This window comes from Alternaria novae-zelandiae (genome assembly GCF_023758075.1).
Source record: "Alternaria novae-zelandiae strain BMP 2774 chromosome Unknown scaffold_19, whole genome shotgun sequence".
NCBI lineage: Eukaryota > Fungi > Ascomycota > Dothideomycetes > Pleosporales > Pleosporaceae > Alternaria > Alternaria novae-zelandiae.
Window position 1 is genome coordinate 462378 of NW_026056979.1, and position 17400 is coordinate 479777.

Sequence of the window (17400 nt, forward strand, 5' to 3'; positions counted from 1 at the left end):
GCCGAAATGCAGTCCTCGGCCTGCAATGCAGGTCAAGCAAGGGATTATAATGGCGTGCATGCGGCAAGGCGCAGGTCTAGGGTACGCACAGCATCTGAAGTTCGTACATGCTACACATCTCAACAGAATTGTGTGGGCCATATGGATGGCTCGAACATCCCCGTACGTGTGCGATGCGCGGATGTACCTGGAACCATGGACTGCGCAAGTGTTTCCTGGTGCATTCCGATGGAAGGATTCCGTGTTCATACGATCGGCAGATCTCGAAATTGGTTATTTTCGGACGGTCCATATCGCGTTACATGGTGTTGCAGGACAATGCAGTATCGGAGATACAGTCAAGCGATACCCTTAGGGTTTGTAGGATGTTATGCGTGCAGACCTATCGTCAGGGACTTTACGCAATTGTGCCGCACCCTCCCCAGAGATAGAAGGAAGTCTATTGCATGGCTGTTTAGTGTAGATATGAGATGTTGCACTCTGATTGATGATCCGCGAGACAGTATCGAGATGCCTAATCTTGATCAGTGCGATTTTAATGCTGGGATAGCATACATGTTTGCCAGTCCTTGTCTCATGGCCGAAAGCAGGTTTGTCCTATCAGGCATGCTTATCGTCACAACATAGTCGGCGCCACGAGCGGGTAACGCCTACACAGCCCTGCGGTCGACTTTTCTGTCTGCGTGAAATTTGCGGTGGATCAGTTGACGCGAATGAGAGAGGGTGTAATCCGATAGACGTTCCTTGCACGTGCTGTGGTGAGCGTCCACTCTGGTGTACCGTGGCTTATGCACGACATCAGAGATCGACCGAGGTCCTGTTAGACGACCGCTCGCTTCACTTGGCAGTCTTGTATATTTTGACGTGATGGAAATGTTCGTAGAAGTTATTGGTACTCGTCCCGTGGCAGCCAGTGGCTTGGTTGTCAACACATGCGCTTGGAGGGGTATGCCTTGTTGGAATGTCAGCAAAGATGACTGTAGATGCCAAAGACTAGAAACTCGAGGTCTTTGTTCTACCTTCCTTCCGGAGGATCAGCTTATGCAGCTAAATAATTTTCACACCGTTCGCGAAGGGCCATGGCTATGCACAAGGACATAAGCTATCTGGGCGGGTTTGGGACCAGGTATCTGCAGCCGCATACAGTGCAGAATATGGATAAGGACATCGTTATAGCCCCCAATCCTAGTCGGATTATAGTGGCCTCCAATCTCCGGCAGTGCGGGATATGTTCCACGTAATATGACGCGTCCAACAGTGTTGTAGCTGGAAGCCTGCAAAGAATGTTCAGCTACATACCCATGGGCGGATTTTTGCGCCGCACAACTGTGTCGCACGACCCCTTTGACTGTGTCGCCGTCCGAGCAGTATTACTGTTCAAAGTACGAGATACGTAGTGACGTGTGAGGGCCTGCAGAGGTGGCTCGGCTAGAGGTGGTGTGAGTGTGTGGGGAACACCTGGTCGAGAGCGCTTCGGGACTGGCGATCAGCACGATTGATTAGCGCGTCCTTAGCGTCCTCCAGGGACTCGCATGACCCTGGCCCCCGCGCGGAAGGTCAAGCATCGTACGAGACTGTAGCCACACTTGATACACTGTTAAGTTTAGCATACACCCGTACGCTTGACTGAACGCGTCGTTGAGTGCAGGAGGGCTGTGGATCATGTGTTGGCGAGTACGATAGGGCATTCATGTGCACAGGTGACTGATCGGCGCTAGTCTCTCGGTCGATCTCGAGCTGTTGTAGCTTCAGGCAAGCAACCACCACCACCACTTGACCCGCCTCGATCCGTTACCAGCCCACTTCTTTCGCCTTTGCTGTCTTACCATACTGCTTTGGTAGCACGCTTACGTCTTTCAATGGAATGAGTCCCAAAGCACGCAAGACGCTCGCACTTGCGTGTGCCTTTTCAGGTCGGTTTCCTGGGTCGGTTGCGCCCCTCTCCGACCCAGAGGCAATGGCGGTTCCCCAAAACACTCCTTGCATGGCAATTCCACAACGCTATCATCATTCAGCTGAGTGCGGCAGGTATCGCCGATGAGAATTGTACACTAAGACCATAGGAACGGCTTGGCTGAACATACCGTTCAAGAGACACCGAGACAACGACGGTGCCCGTGAAAACCGATGGCCGAGCTGAATCAATGATTACATTATCCAAGGAAACACCAACATCTCACTTCGGGCCATGCTCGTTTACGGTGCACATCGTGAGCTGGGCAAGAGCAAACCCGGTCTTTGGGAAGGTCATCTGGACGTCTTTTGTTGAGAGGGTGCAACTCCAGCAAGAAAAGCCTCAGGCGATTCAGAACTTCAAACTTTACTTGTGTAGTCAGCTGCGACATCTTCTGGCGAAGACATCCTACGCTTTGTCCCCGGACCCAAGCTCCGGGTGAGTGGAGCGCATCAGGGCCATCACCAGCCTTGTCCAGCACTTGATGAACTCTCGACAGTGTACCACGTAAGAAACACACCCAATCTTGGGTCAAATGGGTCAACCATAACTGAGGATAGCTTTGCCTTGAGGCTGGTGTAAGCCCACGCTCAAATCACGATCTCATGTCTACTTTTGCCAAAGAGTTCCTCAATTCACCTTACGTTATCAACACTGAACGTCGACCCTTCGATTGACACCTTTGTACTACCTTCAAGTTGACTAGAGAAAAGCTGTGCGACGGCTATAGGGTGCTAGTCAACTTTCACAGGTCTTCGCCTGAACACTAGCGGAATGTATCTCGGATTTTGGCCGCTCCATCAGGCAGTCGAGCACCTTACCACGACTTTCACTGATTAGACCCATGACAGGTTTGTCTAACATGGAGCTACCATGACGCCTTTTACGTCGTGCTGATAGCGCCCCTCGTCGAACATTACGGATCTGTCATCGCTCCAGTCACACTGGAATGTGTTTCTCGGATGCATGAGATCTCGACAGCGAAAGTCCACCTGGTAGGTCTTGATAGTAGTTGAGGCTCAATGGCGCTGGACCCTGTTTCGTCTGTGGCGCAGGAGCGCTTAACATGAGGTACATTCGTGTATGGCTCTGGCTTTCGCGAGGAACCGGCAAGCGATCCGCAATATGTGGAGGATCCTCTCTGCCCGTGTCTCTGGTTAATGACGCAATAACCGAGACCATTCTGACAGCTGTCACCTGGCATCCGTGGGGTGTGATTTTCGCCTTGCGATGTGGCATGATGATCCACCAAGATCAATGCTCTTTTCCGCCTATAGTACAACCATTACTGACATTGGGCATCATCATGCTAAACTCACATACAAGGTCAAGGATATAAGATACGCAGTCTACATCTGCTCATCTGAAAGCCGGATGTAGACGTTAACGGGACCGAAAGGGAGGGCTTCATGCAGGGAAGCGCCAGCAGCCATGACCCATCTTTCGTTCGATCGCTCGCATGCTGGACGCCCACCCACCTTCGTAAATTACATGCAGTATGCAGCAGCAAGCCGTTTACATGGTTGACAGTCAGGTAATTGGATGCGCGTATGGCTTCCCGCGGCCCGACGACTGGATCTGCATAAGCATGGTATAAACCCCGTCTCTGCAGCGTTCTACACGACGTTTGAGTTTGGAGGCATGCGTACCCGGACCTTGTACGTCTTCATCCGGTGCAGGTACCTTTCCAACATTCTGGTCCAGCGGGACAAAGACAATAATTACAGTCAACCTGAAGCAAGGTAGCAGGAAGTCCAGGCAATTCGCTACTGTATACGGCAATGTCTCCGACGAAAAAGCCATCGGTCGACGTACGACCAATACAGGCTACTAGTGTCTAGAGGGACGGAGCACGCCAACAATATGGACCGGCGAGGCACATGGCATTGTTGCTCTAGCAGCGAAAGACCGTGGCGACCCGTCGCTGTTGCAGGTGCTCGGCTACAGAAAATGGGCAATCGAGTAAATTAAGTGAACAGCCCCGGAATTTTTCCCGTTGGTCAGCGGCAGCGACACAACAACGAGGGCTGTCGCAGCATGAGTGTGGATGAGTGGTAATAAGTAATTAGCCGTGCCGGAAGCATGTACGAACGGAAGATGGAGACGCCAGCCCTGCCGCCAAAGGGTAACGAAGCGCCTATCGTCGCTATTGCGCCACGCTTGGTAAGGTCCGCTTGCAGCGGCTAGTGCATGGGACTCTAAGACGAGAGAGTGGGCAATTCAGGCCTAGAGCCATTGATCTCAGATGGTCTGGCGCCAAGCGGGGTCACATATTGACCAGGACCCATCGATCATCAGCCGCATCGTTCATAGCCCGCGCGTCGGCTCCGTATCGACGAGCAGGCGGCGTCAGGAGGACCAGTGGGCGATGGCAAAGGCATGTCAAGATTCGCCGTAGTGGATGGCGCGATGAGGTGAGAGTAGTGGGGAGGCGTGTTGTCTCGTGCCCCAACGGCACCAGCACCGGAGCGACCGCGGGGCGGTTACAATGAGGGCCCTTGTCAGCAATGCACCACGATGCAGTCGATCCCTGAAAGCGCTGCAGCTAGGGTGGCTAGGAATATGCGAGCGATTCAACGGCTGGCGGGATCCAAGCATGACGCTCGAGCTCAGTGGGCGCATTCGCTATTCCCGACTCGTACACACCCTGGTCACTACTGGAATTTCGCAACTACCTCATGCTCCAGCCATGTTCACACTACCCCAAAGTCTGCTAAGGGAATCTCATGCAGCTTAAACAGCGCCGGGAGCGAAACATGTCCTCGCCGCCCTAGCCCGCTCGCAAGCATCTGTTTAAATACCTGTCACTTCCGCTGCTTCCCCGATGCAAGCGGCTTTTCACTCCCACCATTCGATGTGATCTTCGTTTACCGTCCACCGTCGTAGTTCACGTTCCGCACTACCACACTCGTTGGCCGTCACCATGTTCTCTTTCCCATTAGCCTTGTTCCCCAATTGGAGTTGGTTTTGTATCTTTTTGGCTCTCTTGTAAGTCTACCATAGCTGCCACTGCCAGCCTTCCCCGCACTTTGGACGACACTGACTCGGTACCACAGTTTGTTTCGATATGTCAGATTATGGGTGAACCTGGCGAGCAACTGGACGTACACACCCATGAAGCCTGTCGACGACCCTACCATCACATCAAAGGACATGACTGTCATCATCCCAACAGTTGCTGAAAACCTGCAACAACTAAAAGAGACGGTTCAAAGCGCATACCGTCTCGAGCCATTAAGCCTCCTCCTCGTCACACCCGACTCGCGAGTAAAGCGCGTGTACCAGATGGTAGAAGAGCTGGGCAGCCCCAAGATCATTCAAGTTCTATCCGTCAGCCAGGCCAACAAGCGTCGACAGCTATGCCGAGCCATTCCCGAGGTCGAGACCAAGATCACGCTTCTACTTGACGACGATGTATGGTTACCAGAGAAGTTTACCAAATGGATTCTTGCTCCTTTCGAAGACCCATCTGTCGGAGGTGTTGGAACTAACCAGCAAATCCGCCGCTTCAACCGCTCCAGCATCTGGGAGTTCCTGGGTGCCATCTATCTGGTGAGGAGGAACTTTGACTGCACTGCCTGCAACTGGATCGACGGTGGCCTACCATGCTTATCTGGACGCGCCGTTGCCTATCGATCCGAGATCCTACAAGACCCCAATTTTACCTACGGCTTCACGCACGAGACATGGGGCAGCGATCACTTCCTCAACGCCGACGACGACAACTTCATCACGCGATGGTTGTTCTCCCACAACTGGAAGATCCAAATGCAAAACCACCGCGAATGCGAAGTCGAGACGACCCTTGAGGACGATTCGAAGTATCTTCGCCAATGTCTGCGATGGGTCCGCTCCAACTGGAGGAGCAATCTGACTAGCCTGACGGAGGGTTACATGTGGATGGTGAGTGCCGCTAGTTTCCAATATTTGCACAGATTTCGCGTTGTTGGACGCCCGCCAAGCCAGCCCCTCTTTTGACTTCGCCGATTCGCGCTACCTTTGCTAATCCTTGCGCAATAGAACTACCCATGGTCCCTCTACGCCGTCTTCCAAACCACGCTTACGCAATGGGCCTTCCTCCTCGATTGCGCCCTCTTCGTCTCGGTCTACCTCGCGCTGGCGGAGGCAGGATACTACGCAGCAGAGGACGACAAGCAAGCCCATGAGCAGGACTGGCAGCGCAACCTTTTCTGGGCGCTGTTCCTCGCGCATTGGGTCTTCGCGAAGACGATCAAGCTAATTCCCCATTTGTTAAGAAACCCGGGCGACGTCCGCTTCGTCCCGGTCTCGATTCTTTTCGGCTATTTCCACAACCTGATCAAGCTCTATGGCTGCATCACCGTGACAGAGGTATGTCATGAATCATTCATCGCGCTCTTTTCAACCTTGCTGACGGCTTGCTATCAGACCACATGGGGTACTCGCGAGGGTGCAGATGCCGACGACAACATCAGGATGTTGCCTATCCCGCCGATGGCGACAATTACCCCTCCCCTGACGCCTCCACCAGGCGGACGCGTGCTTCGCGAGCGAGGCGCCGGTTTTCCGATGATGAATTAGACGACGATTTTTCCCTTTCTGGCCGGCATTCCAGGCCCCGGCCGCGCGTTTTTTGGATGCATTAATGTTAGACGCATGTCAGTTTGAAGCATAGCATCTACCAGTACACGCATGGTAGAGCCGCGCTGTGTTGTTTCCTACTATTGAGCGTGGCAGCTCTCGGATACCAAAATGGGCCCGGTTGGATGCAAGGTGTTCAAGGAGTTTACGGCCATGGTCGAATTTGCAGCGTCTTTCCACGCGCCGTGTTGGTGAATACCCAACCATGTAGTCTACGCAAAAGTCACAACAAATGACAATGATGATGACCGTTATTACAGTCGCTCTGTTTGGTGCCTTCCTCCACTCTCAACGTCGCAGCTCGCTCCTGCCGTCCCCCGAGGCGCGTAGTCAGCCGCGACTGCTCTGGCTCCACGTCTCACAATTGTGCAACCGCGGCACAAAAACTCTATCCCAACATCACAGCTGTTTCCCGAGCAACACACGACCCCCTGGTCAGCCGTCTTAGGCGTCCTACCCGCGCTGCACGGCCTACAAGTAGCGCGAACCATCACCCGCATCGAGGACATCGCCTGCTTCATCGTTTACGGCAAAGATGTGGGAGTCTGGGCCGCCTCGAGACAAATAGCGGCACGTTATCTGAGACGGGCGCACTACGAAGAGGATAGGTAGGCAATACTTCCGAACGAACCACTCAAAGGCGGCAGGTGCGAAGGGCAGGTACCTAGGTACCCCTCGGTTTACGGGATAAGGGAATTGAAGAACCCACTCCCCAAGTCTCGGAACTACCTCGTATCTCCGCTTTCGGCCATGGCCCGCAGCATCGTTTAATCTGTGGCTTTGCGCAATGTCACTCTCGCAGCTGGCCTTCTCCCACGCCAAATCCGCCGCTCATCCACTGCTGCAGAGTATTCCGTCCAGCGTCGGTTGCAGCAAGCCCTGGGGGTCAGCGTTGTTCTGGCACTTTCGACTTCCCTATCGCGATCCGATGGCGCTGAAAAGTCGATGGCGTCCACAGGTCTTCCCACCAACGAAGCTGCCCACTCAAGCGGGCCTGCATGCTGCACGTCCTAGCTGAAGCTTCAAGGAAACCATGCCGGCGCCGAACTTCTCATGCACACTTGCATCGCTGGCCCTCATCAAACATCATCGTGCGTTGCGGCAATTTTCTTCCCTACCCACGACACAAATTCTGCGTCTTGTCAACAGGGACGATGACGGATGACAGATGCATGAGCCCTGGTCTTCTAGCGAGCCAGCAAATCGCACGGAAGAGACCCTTTGTCCAAACCTTATGCTGGTCATCCCGCTCCCGCAGGCCTGTGTGTCCAGAGCCAAGCTCCCACGCGCTAGACTGGCGCTGTCTGCGGCGCGACGCCTGACCCATTTCTCCACCTCTCGTCATAGCTGCCTGTCACTGCGTACGTAGCATTCGCAGCAGATGGGCCACCAGGCATCGAACAGCACACATGTACATTGATACTCTGTAGCCAAGCTGTCGCAAGCATCTGTGCCGCATCCCCGATGCAACACGCTGCAGACAGCTTTAGGCACGGACTTGCAGTTCGACCCTCGCGTGCCGTGTCCCAGAGCATTTACCAATACCGGACGGAACATTGTCATTGGTGCCTGGCTTGTCAAAAGTACTACAACTGCACAGGTGCAGACTGGGCGAGCGCCACGCACTAGCCAAAATGGCAATGAACATCTCCAATCGAGATGACAATGACTGCTCAATATACACGCTTGCAAGATGGCACAACCTATCTGCTCCCCACGTAACACGACATGGGCCGGGATGCCTGATGATGGCAGCGCAATCAGTCTGCACTTCCGGACAATTGACATTCGCTTGATCCTGCTTGTCAGCAGCCGAAACGTTGTCCAAACAGCTGGGTCGAAGGCGAAAACTCTGCACATCTCGCTTCACGCGCGAGACACGCTGTCGGGACGCACGTTATCACACAAAAATCTTTACATCACCTCTCGTCCATCCAGTTATCTCACTTGAGGGAACTTATGCGCGAAGGTCCAAATTACTCGTACATCTTGAAGCAAGGGGCCAAGGGCTGTCATGCAATGCGTACAAATACCCACTTCATCCTCACCAGGATACACTGCGCTAAGGCCATGGTGGCTATTACCGCGACAGCAAAGACTGTGTATTTGCGGAGACCTTGTCGGCATCGTTAGCTTCTACGGATGCTGGCCCTCTGACGACATCAGACGTCTAGCCTAAGTTCCAAAAGGCCCAGATCTACTCCATAAGTTGTTTGAGGCTACTTATCATGCAAGTTTTGGATCTGGTCATGATCGTGTCATGATTGTCTGACACAATGCTGGAGCCTCCTCCGAGCGTGCGTTTGAATCGATCGCGGCTCCATACCGGCAGCAATATTTCAAGTTCGACACGGGTACGCGAACCTGTTCAACCAAACCAGTACAGAATCTTTACATCATCAGCAATCTCCAACAATACCGAAGCATAGCCGTGCTTGTTCGGAAACTCCAGTTGCGAAACTTTGGAAACGTCTTCTCTCCGTCTGTATGGGCCTTGAACTGGCGCGCCCGAGGTAGCGTCGCGCCGTGCCGGTCGTGAACCGAGATCCAGCGGCAAGCAAGCACGAGCTGCAAATCATTTCGAGTCAGGTACCTCTAACGTTTGCGGTACAGTTATCGCCGGATTCTGCTCGTCGCGGCATATCTTCGGATATGTATGGTGGAAAAGCTTTCATCTTCGGAGCACAGGTCACGTGCTCAAGGTCGATCTGGCCAGTATGCCCCGAAACGGCTTATATCCAGGAACGCTGCAACGTCGTAATGTGGGGAAGATGCCATATATGACATCGTCATCGTCTCAACCTACTGCTTCCAACTCCACCGGCTTGCGCGTCGTTTAATACCGCAGATATAGGTGGCCTTTTGGGAACCCTTACTAGCCATTCTTAGGCTCGGTGCGACTTTGGTAGAGTAGATCCGATCAAGCCTCGTCCGTTGTCCGCTACGGGGCCCGGCGCTTTTCTTTTTCCATGGTTCGTCGATCTTAGATGACGACGTCGAACGACATACTCACATGACTGAACTGTCATTCTGCACAGCAACCTTGGTACTCCATCTACGAGGCAAGACCCTGCAGCTGCACGTCAAACATCGCGCAACCAAGATTAGCATCGTCTCACAGCCGCATTCCCATATCATCAGCCACAAGAACACAAGATCTATAGTCTGCTCACTAACCATCGGTCTCTTGAACCGAGCGAGCCGCAACCCATACATCTACTCCACGGCTGTAAACGCGCTAAAATGACGTGCATCCTGACTGAGCCGTGGCTGACTCGGCGTCAAGAGACATCAAGGGTCTTGCCTGTCTTCTCCACAATCACGGCTACTTTCGCTGCATCCAGACTTTTCACCCCACCCTCTTCTTGCTTTCACCATCAGAACAGCCGGACGGCCTCTCGATCCTTGATTGTGATTTAGGCGTTCGGCGCCGCACGAGTCAGCTTTCAACACCTCACGTCATACATCGCGGGATGAGGCCGCCAGACATTCCCATAGTATCTGCAAAGGGCTACTTCGGTCTTAGGTCGACTCGTTGATAGATACTGGCGGATGATGGGCAAACGGGTGTGGGTACAATAACAACTAGTGCTCAGCAAAGTGTGCCATAGTGTACTATATTGGTAAGCGCTGAGGTGATACTGGAGACCAACAGGCGAAGGTCCATTCGCGGACCCTCTGTTTTGCAATACAGAGAGGGTCCTGCTGACAGTGGTGGAGTTGACTAAACGCTGAGATCAATAGGATCGGAGACGCTCAGCCACCACAGATTTTGACAGCTTCGGCCATACATCTAATTCGCGCATGCTGCGCGCTGCCGATACAAGAATTTCGGCAGATGCAGTAAGCAGGATCCCCAGTCACATGTCACGCTCCACGGAAACAAAGGGACCTTCGCAGAGCCTCACGTATGCACGACTTCTGAAAATTGTTTGTTGAGCTGCGCGCCTGGCAGCGTCGGTGCTTCTCCGGCCCTCTTTGCTCCGCTTACCCCTCCCTCGCTTCCGAACACTCCCACGGGAATTACTGTACCGTGAGAGGCAATCAAGGGCAATAGCACCAGGATCGTGGGCACCCGCTCTCGCTTTCCAAGCGAAAGTATATTCTTACCCTCTTGCCTATGGCTACCCCACAATTGCCGTCGGCTTCATAGGCATTGAGTTTGACACTTGTCCTTGTGGCTGGGAAGCGCGGGACGACTAAGCGCCTATCACTGCACGATCGAGACGAGCTGCCTTTTGAGACCACGTCAAAGTCGGCATCGTGCGTGCAGGGGACGCCTAATGGCTGTACGTTTCCTCCGTGGAGCGCGTTTGGTGAGATGTACGAAGTATGTGGGTTCTGCTTTGTATGTGGTATGTACTGCGCGGTTGTGATGCCAAGATACACACCTTGCATGTGTCTAGAACCAACGGTCGTGCACTCCGGTATATCGTCTGCAGGATACGAAGCATGTGTTTCGGGATCAAGTTGCCGAGGCCAGAGGCTGGGAATCGTCGATACGTTGTGCGTTGCCTTGATTATCACCGGCCATATCGTGATGAAGGGCGGCCAAGCCGGACGGCCTTTCCTGTCCATTTGACTTTGCTCTATGTTTATCAAACTTCGCGTTAATGTTATCTTCGATAAATCTTAGTTGGTGTGGCTCAGAAGCATGTTGCACATCGATACTGCAAGTACATCACTAGTATTGCTATTGGATTGTCATAGACGCCAAGTTCCCCGATTGGAAAAGCAAACCTTGGAAGAGACGAGAATGTCCAAATCAGAACAACATGAATCAGAATCAACCGTGATCTACGTGAAGAAGTAGAATTCGTGTACAACAATCTATCGATGGACATTCCTCGGAGCCACTTACCCCGCCAACCGAAAGCACCTCCCCGCATCACAACACCATAGTACTCAGTATAGCATATCAACCAACAGCAACACCCAACAACCAGTCTAGACCTACAACCAAAAGAAGAAAAAAGACCCCTTCAAACTCGCCCGTCCAGAATCCTACTCAGGCGGCATCAGCCTCACATCCTCCAACACTACGCCCCACGGCCCGACCAACCCGACCAATCCAACAATGCCATCCCAAGACATACCCATCCTAGACACACACATCCACCTCTGGCCCTCAACCGCAACATCCCCTTCGAACCACGGTTGGATGACCCCCGGCCACCACCTCTCCAAACGGCACGGCATCTCAGACTATCTTTCCATCACATCACCCCAGCCCGCGGGATTCATCTACGTAGAAACTGATCGGTATCTTGCCTCCGCGGAGCCAAGTATCTCAGGCTCTGATAGCGATGAGGATGTTAAGGGCAAGTTGAGGGAGTGGGCGAAAGAACCATTGGAGGAGGTTAGGTTTCTGAGGAGGATTGTGGAGGGGACGCCGGAGGGGGGTGATGGGTTTACGGGGGAGGAAAGTGGGAAGATGAAGGGGGCTGTTGTGTATGCGCCTTTTCATCTTCCGACTAGGGTGTTTAATGTTTATCTAGAGCTTGTGAAGGAGGTGGCTGGGCCGCAGCTCTGGAAATGTATCAAAGGATGGAGGTATCTGTTGCAAGGGAAGCGGGAGGGCGTTGTTGCTAAGATGCTAAAGGAAGATGAGGAGAGTTGGGTTAGCAATCTAGTTGGGTTGAAGGGGTTGGGAGATGGATGCCAGGCGTGGTGTTTTGATGTAGGTGTTGATAATCATAGGGATGGAACAGGACCTATGGAGGCAATTGGGGGATTGATCAAGGCTGTGAGAGCAAGAGAGGAGAAAGATGGAGGTGGAGATGGGAAGAGGGTGAAGTTCGTCCTGAGTACGTATATATCTCCCCCTTTTCCTACAGACCGAAGCCATAAACCGCAATGCGCTGTGACTTCTTTCACAAACATGACAAGATAACACCAAACTAACACAACTCTAGACCACCTCGCCAAACCCCCCCTCTCACCCACAACCCCCACCCCATCCCCCATCTGGCTGCAAACCATGTCATCCCTCTCATCCGACACAAACGTCTACATGAAGTTCTCCGGCGCCTTCAACGAATTCACCTCGTCACCCACTCCCTCCGACATCGCCAGTATCCTAACTGGCTTATCCCCTTTCCTAGACCACGTTTTCAAGTGCTTCCCAGGCAGAGTCATGTTCGGGAGTGACTGGCCGGTATGTAATGTGGGTGGGCCTGCGGGGGAGGAAGGGAGCTGGAAGCTGTGGAGGAGAGTTGTGGAAAGTTGGATGGAGGGGAAGGGGTTGGGAGAAGGGGAGAGGGAGAGGGTTTGGAGGGGGGCGGGGGAGGAGGCTTATGGGGTGAGTTTGTGAGGGGGCAGATCTGAGTAGTTATCAAGTGGAGAGTTGATGCATGGAGGCTTGGTGTGGGGTTGTGATGTGATGTAAACCGGTACTGTCATAACTGACTTTTGATATGTGGCTTAGCAAACAGGAAAAGTGTGAAGGATATAGTATTTGAACGAGCACATGAACCCTGCGCTGTTGAGCTCGATCTACTGGAAATGAGATAGCATGACTTCACCACCTCTAAGACCCTACGCAAACCCCCCTCCCCCCTCCCCACCCATCCCCAACAACACAACAAACGTCGCCTTCCCCTGCCCCTGCCCCCCATCCTCCCCTCCCGCCCTTCTAACAAGCCCCAAATACGCACCCAACTCCTCATCATCCGTAACCTCAACCACAACCTCACTCTCCGCCCTCCCCCCTCTGTGTACAACCAACCCCTGTAGCTTATGCACAACAGTACCAGGGTGTTCGCGCCTCGCTAACTCGCGGAGTGCGTTGACGGAGGGGGTTTGCATGATGGAGAGCCAGACGGAGCGCGTGGGGTAGGGGGTTGAGGAGTGGGCGTGGAGGCGGAAGTAGACGGGGAGGGGCGTGGGGATGGGAGGGGTGGCGGGGTAGTAGGGTTGTTGGTAGGGGTGGTGGTGTTGATGTTGGTGGTGGTGTTGGGATGCTGGCAGGTAGTGGGAGGACTGGTAGTGGTGTTGAGGGGAATAGGAGGGGATGGGTAGGACTGCGGCGTCGCTGGCGGCTAGGAGGAGAGATGGGTCGATTTGGAGATCTGAAGCTGTGGATAGAGATGGTGTGGCCGTATATGTAGTCTGTGTTCTTGCCTTTGGACCAGCACTATTGTGTTGTCTGCCCTTATTTCCCATGCTCGTCGGGTGTGCGGCGACGACAGGCGGTGCAGGCCCTGGTCCCGGGCCCTGATGAACCTGTTTTTTCTTGCTGGGGTCTTTAGAGGTCTTTTCCTGCTGTTGCCGCTTCATCACGTCTCGGGCCAACACTTCGAGAGCTCGTAACTTCCTTGCGTATTCTGGATCGTCTTCCCCTTGTGCGAGCGCCTTCACCAGGAACTCGGACTCGTTGACCCACGCTTGCTTCAAACCCGTCCAGCGTTCCTCACCAGCTTCATGCTTGTTCGAAAATTGAGCTGCTTTCAGCTTGTCAGCAAAGGCGCTTCGGACGTGTCGCGTCTGTTCGGGGTTGAGACCAAGGAGGTTCTTTGCGTCGGCGAGGGTCATGCGTGAATCCATCGTTCGTAAGCGCTTTGTAACGTCCAGACAGATGACATCAAGTGACAGCGCTCTCTGACCTTTCGGACGGAAGAGCGCGTCGACGTTCTGTAGCACCTCTGGCTCTTGTTGGAAGACTTGAGCCAAATGCGCGTCATCTCGAATGAGTTGCTGTACAATCTGCGCCCACTTCTCCGGACCGGCAATGGTCTTCTTTGTGACTTCCTGCTCCTTGCAGATCTGAAGAAAGCTCTCTCGAACTTGGCGGTACATATCGTTATCCAGACCGAGGTATGCTTTGGCTTCGTCGATGGTGGTTTCGGAAGGGAATCGAGGAGGTTCGCCAGGAGCATCGGCTGGCAGTCCGGCCCAGCCGCGTGTTCGACGTCTTCGCTTGCGTGTCCGCCATTTCTCGTCGCTCTCGGTCTGAAGTTGCTGTTGGCGCAGTTGCTTGCGTAGCACTTCCTCCTCGCTCAAGCCTGTGATGTCGGGTTCAGGGAGTATAGGTCGCGCTTCTTCCACAGATGCCCCAACCTCCTCCCCTTCTTCCTGAGCAGCCGCGGCCTCTTCTTCGCTTCCATCGTCGCTCGTAGATTCCTCTGCCAATATCGCGTTACCAAGCTGGTTGATCAGACCTCTCCCAGGCACAATCTTGGTAGGCTTCTTCTTCGGCTTCTTTTGTATCCTCCCCCCATCAGCCTTTGTCTTCTTCGACCTGGAAACGCTTTCTCGAAGCAAGAGCTTGAGCCTCAGGCGCAAGCGCAGCAGTTCGCGGTCGTTGATCTGGAAGCCCTCAGCCTGTAGCGTGTCCACCATGTCCTTCTGCGTATAGTTCTGTTCCCATAGTTGCTGGAGTCGCGCGACGAGGGCGGTATTCTTGTGCGCTGGATTCTGCTTCGAGGGGAACTCCCATCGCTATGACGTGATCAGTCGGGGATTCAGAGTGGAGGCTGGAAGTCGTGCGATAGCGACGCACCTTGAATTGGGTCTGGAAGGCACGCTTGCTGAAGTAATAGGGTCAGCGTTAACTGTTCTAGATATGTCCGCCAAACACTAGACTGCGAAATGACGGTGAGCGAGTACGGCGACCCATATGTACTCTTCCGCGCAGCGCTTGCATACCTTGGGGTGAACCCTCGTATCTCAAAGTACGACATGACCTCCTCCAGACTCCGGCGCTCCTCGACATAGAGTTGATAGCATAGCGCCTCTTTGTCGTCCCAAGAATACACCATCCTTGATCTCGTATCGCAGTATCTGGTGGAGGCTTGCGAGAACTGCGCAACTGGTTTGACTGGCGAACGCGACGCAATCGCCAAGACTTTCGGCCTCGGCTGCTAATGTCCCGAACACGTGGACCGAACACGGCTCACTCATACATCGCACCTACCGAACCAGATTGCGCATAGCGGCATGTATATTATGGCTTTCTCGTGTGTAGACGGTGCTATCGGACGAATTATTCCTCGCCGTCTTGAACGAGACTCAACACCTCCAGACAGACCACCCTGAGCCCCTCATATACCGCGATAGTCCATCTATCATACCCCACACTCTATACATACGAGCACAATGTCGCACGCCCGCAAGAACAGTCTGTGGACGCCCACCACGCCGACAGCGGCGCAAACCCCTCAGCTGCTGTCTGGCAAGTCCATGATGATCACCGGCGGCGTCACTGGCATCGGCCGCGCCATCGTCCTAGGATATCTCCAACACGGCGCAAACGTCGCCGTGAACCACTTCGGCGACGACAAGTCCACCTCCCAGTACCAAACCCTCGTCGAGGAAGCAGCCTCGAACCTACAAACCAGCAAAGAAGAAACAGAGAAGAGACTAGTAGAAGTACCCGGCGACGTAGGAAACCCCGAGACAGGAAAGAAGCTGGTAGATGCCGTAGTACAACGATGGGGACGATTGGACGTTGTGATAAGCAACGCCGGTATCTGCGAGTTCAAGGAGTTCTTAGAGTACGCCCTTCTCCTCAGCAACAACACTCGAACAGTGCAAAACTAACACCCGTCTACCAGGATAACACCCGACCTCTGGAACAACACCCTCACCACCAACCTCACCGGCGCATTCCACACCATCCAAGCCGGCGCAAAGCAAATGTCCACCCAGTCCCCTCCGGGCGGCTCCATAATCGGCATATCCTCCATCAGCGCCCTCGTCGGCGGCGCATACCAGGGCCACTACACGCCCACCAAAGCCGGTGTCCTCTCGCTCATCCAGTCCTCCGCGTGCGCACTCGGAACACATGGCATACGGTGCAATGCGCTGCTACCAGGTACAATCAAGACGCAGCTCAACGAGAAGGATCTTGAAGACGAAGAGAAGAGGAAGTACATGGAAGGCAGGATACCGCTTGGAAGAACGGGTGTCCCGAGTGACCTTGCTGGTCCAGCCATCTTCCTCGGCAGTGATTTGAGTAGCTATGTGAACGGCGCGCAGTTGCTGGTAGATGGAGGCTTATTCGTAAACCTCCAATAAAGATAAACAGTCTCGTCAAACCCAAATGTAAACAAAGGACATCATGTTATTATTATTCTTTCACCACGTCAACTCCACTTCTAAGCGCCTCACCCCCGCTACCGCATGCAGCACATCCCCCCTAATCCTCTCCGCAGCCTCCCTCTCAACCCCCTCCATAAACACCCTAACCCCCTCATTCTCCTCCTCCACAAACACACCCGAGCTAAGCACATCCCTCGCCTTCCTCAACCCCACCCTATCCCTCCTCGTCTCCTCCCGTAACACCCAATACGTCTCCGGCGCCATCCCGTGTAGCTGTGCACCCCGTACATCCATCCCACCTATTCTGTCAACTAACACAACATCCATGATCTCAGGCAACGGCATCGGTATGCCGGATTCCTGGGGGATAGGGTGGTAGGTGCATGGGTTGCGGCCGCAGGGGATGCAGGCCCGGCAGAGGGGGCAGGTGTATGCTTGGTGGCATTTTTGGAGCCACGAGGTGAGGCAGGGGGTGCAGAAGATGTGCGTGCAAGGACAGCGTTTGGGGATGTGGGTGGTAGGGTCGAAGGGGCATGTGCAGATTGGACAGCAGGAAGGAGGGGAGGAGGGAACAGAGGCTTTTTCGAGGCGGCTTAAGGCGCATGTGAAGAAGTGTAAGGCGTCTGGGTCTTGCACTAGATTCGCTGGCGTGTATGCGGTTTCGCGCCATTCTTCGCCTGCTGTGATGGCGCTCTTCACTATCTCTCCCACCTCCATGGCTGGTTCCGAGCGTGTCTGAAGTTGCACGATGCGTAAATACCGACACTGTGCCTCTGTTTGGCGCT

The 17400-nt window shown here is 53.9% G+C and overlaps 3 protein-coding genes across 3 annotated transcripts; 2 read left to right on the forward strand and 1 right to left on the reverse strand.

Moving 5' to 3' along the window:
• Nucleotides 1–4877: 4877 nt before the first annotated feature.
• Nucleotides 4878–6514, forward strand: J4E88_008484 (uncharacterized protein; the record flags this gene model as incomplete). Its single annotated transcript, XM_049402094.1, has 4 exons — nt 4878–4942; nt 5011–5857; nt 5975–6304; nt 6362–6514. The coding sequence occupies 4 exons, from the start codon at nt 4878–4880 to the stop codon at nt 6512–6514; spliced, it is 1395 nt and encodes a 464-aa protein (XP_049252192.1).
• Nucleotides 6515–13111: 6597 nt separating this feature from the next.
• Nucleotides 13112–15333, reverse strand: J4E88_008485 (uncharacterized protein; the record flags this gene model as incomplete). Its single annotated transcript, XM_049402095.1, has 3 exons — nt 13112–15013; nt 15075–15102; nt 15158–15333. 3 exons carry the CDS (start codon nt 15331–15333, stop codon nt 13112–13114), a joined length of 2106 nt encoding a protein of 701 aa, XP_049252193.1.
• A 337-nt stretch (nt 15334–15670) lies between these two features.
• Nucleotides 15671–16591, forward strand: DHG2 (L-rhamnose-1-dehydrogenase; the record flags this gene model as incomplete). Its single annotated transcript, XM_049402096.1, has 2 exons — nt 15671–16068; nt 16129–16591. 2 exons carry the CDS (start codon nt 15671–15673, stop codon nt 16589–16591), a joined length of 861 nt encoding a protein of 286 aa, XP_049252194.1.
• Nucleotides 16592–17400: the final 809 nt, after the last annotated feature.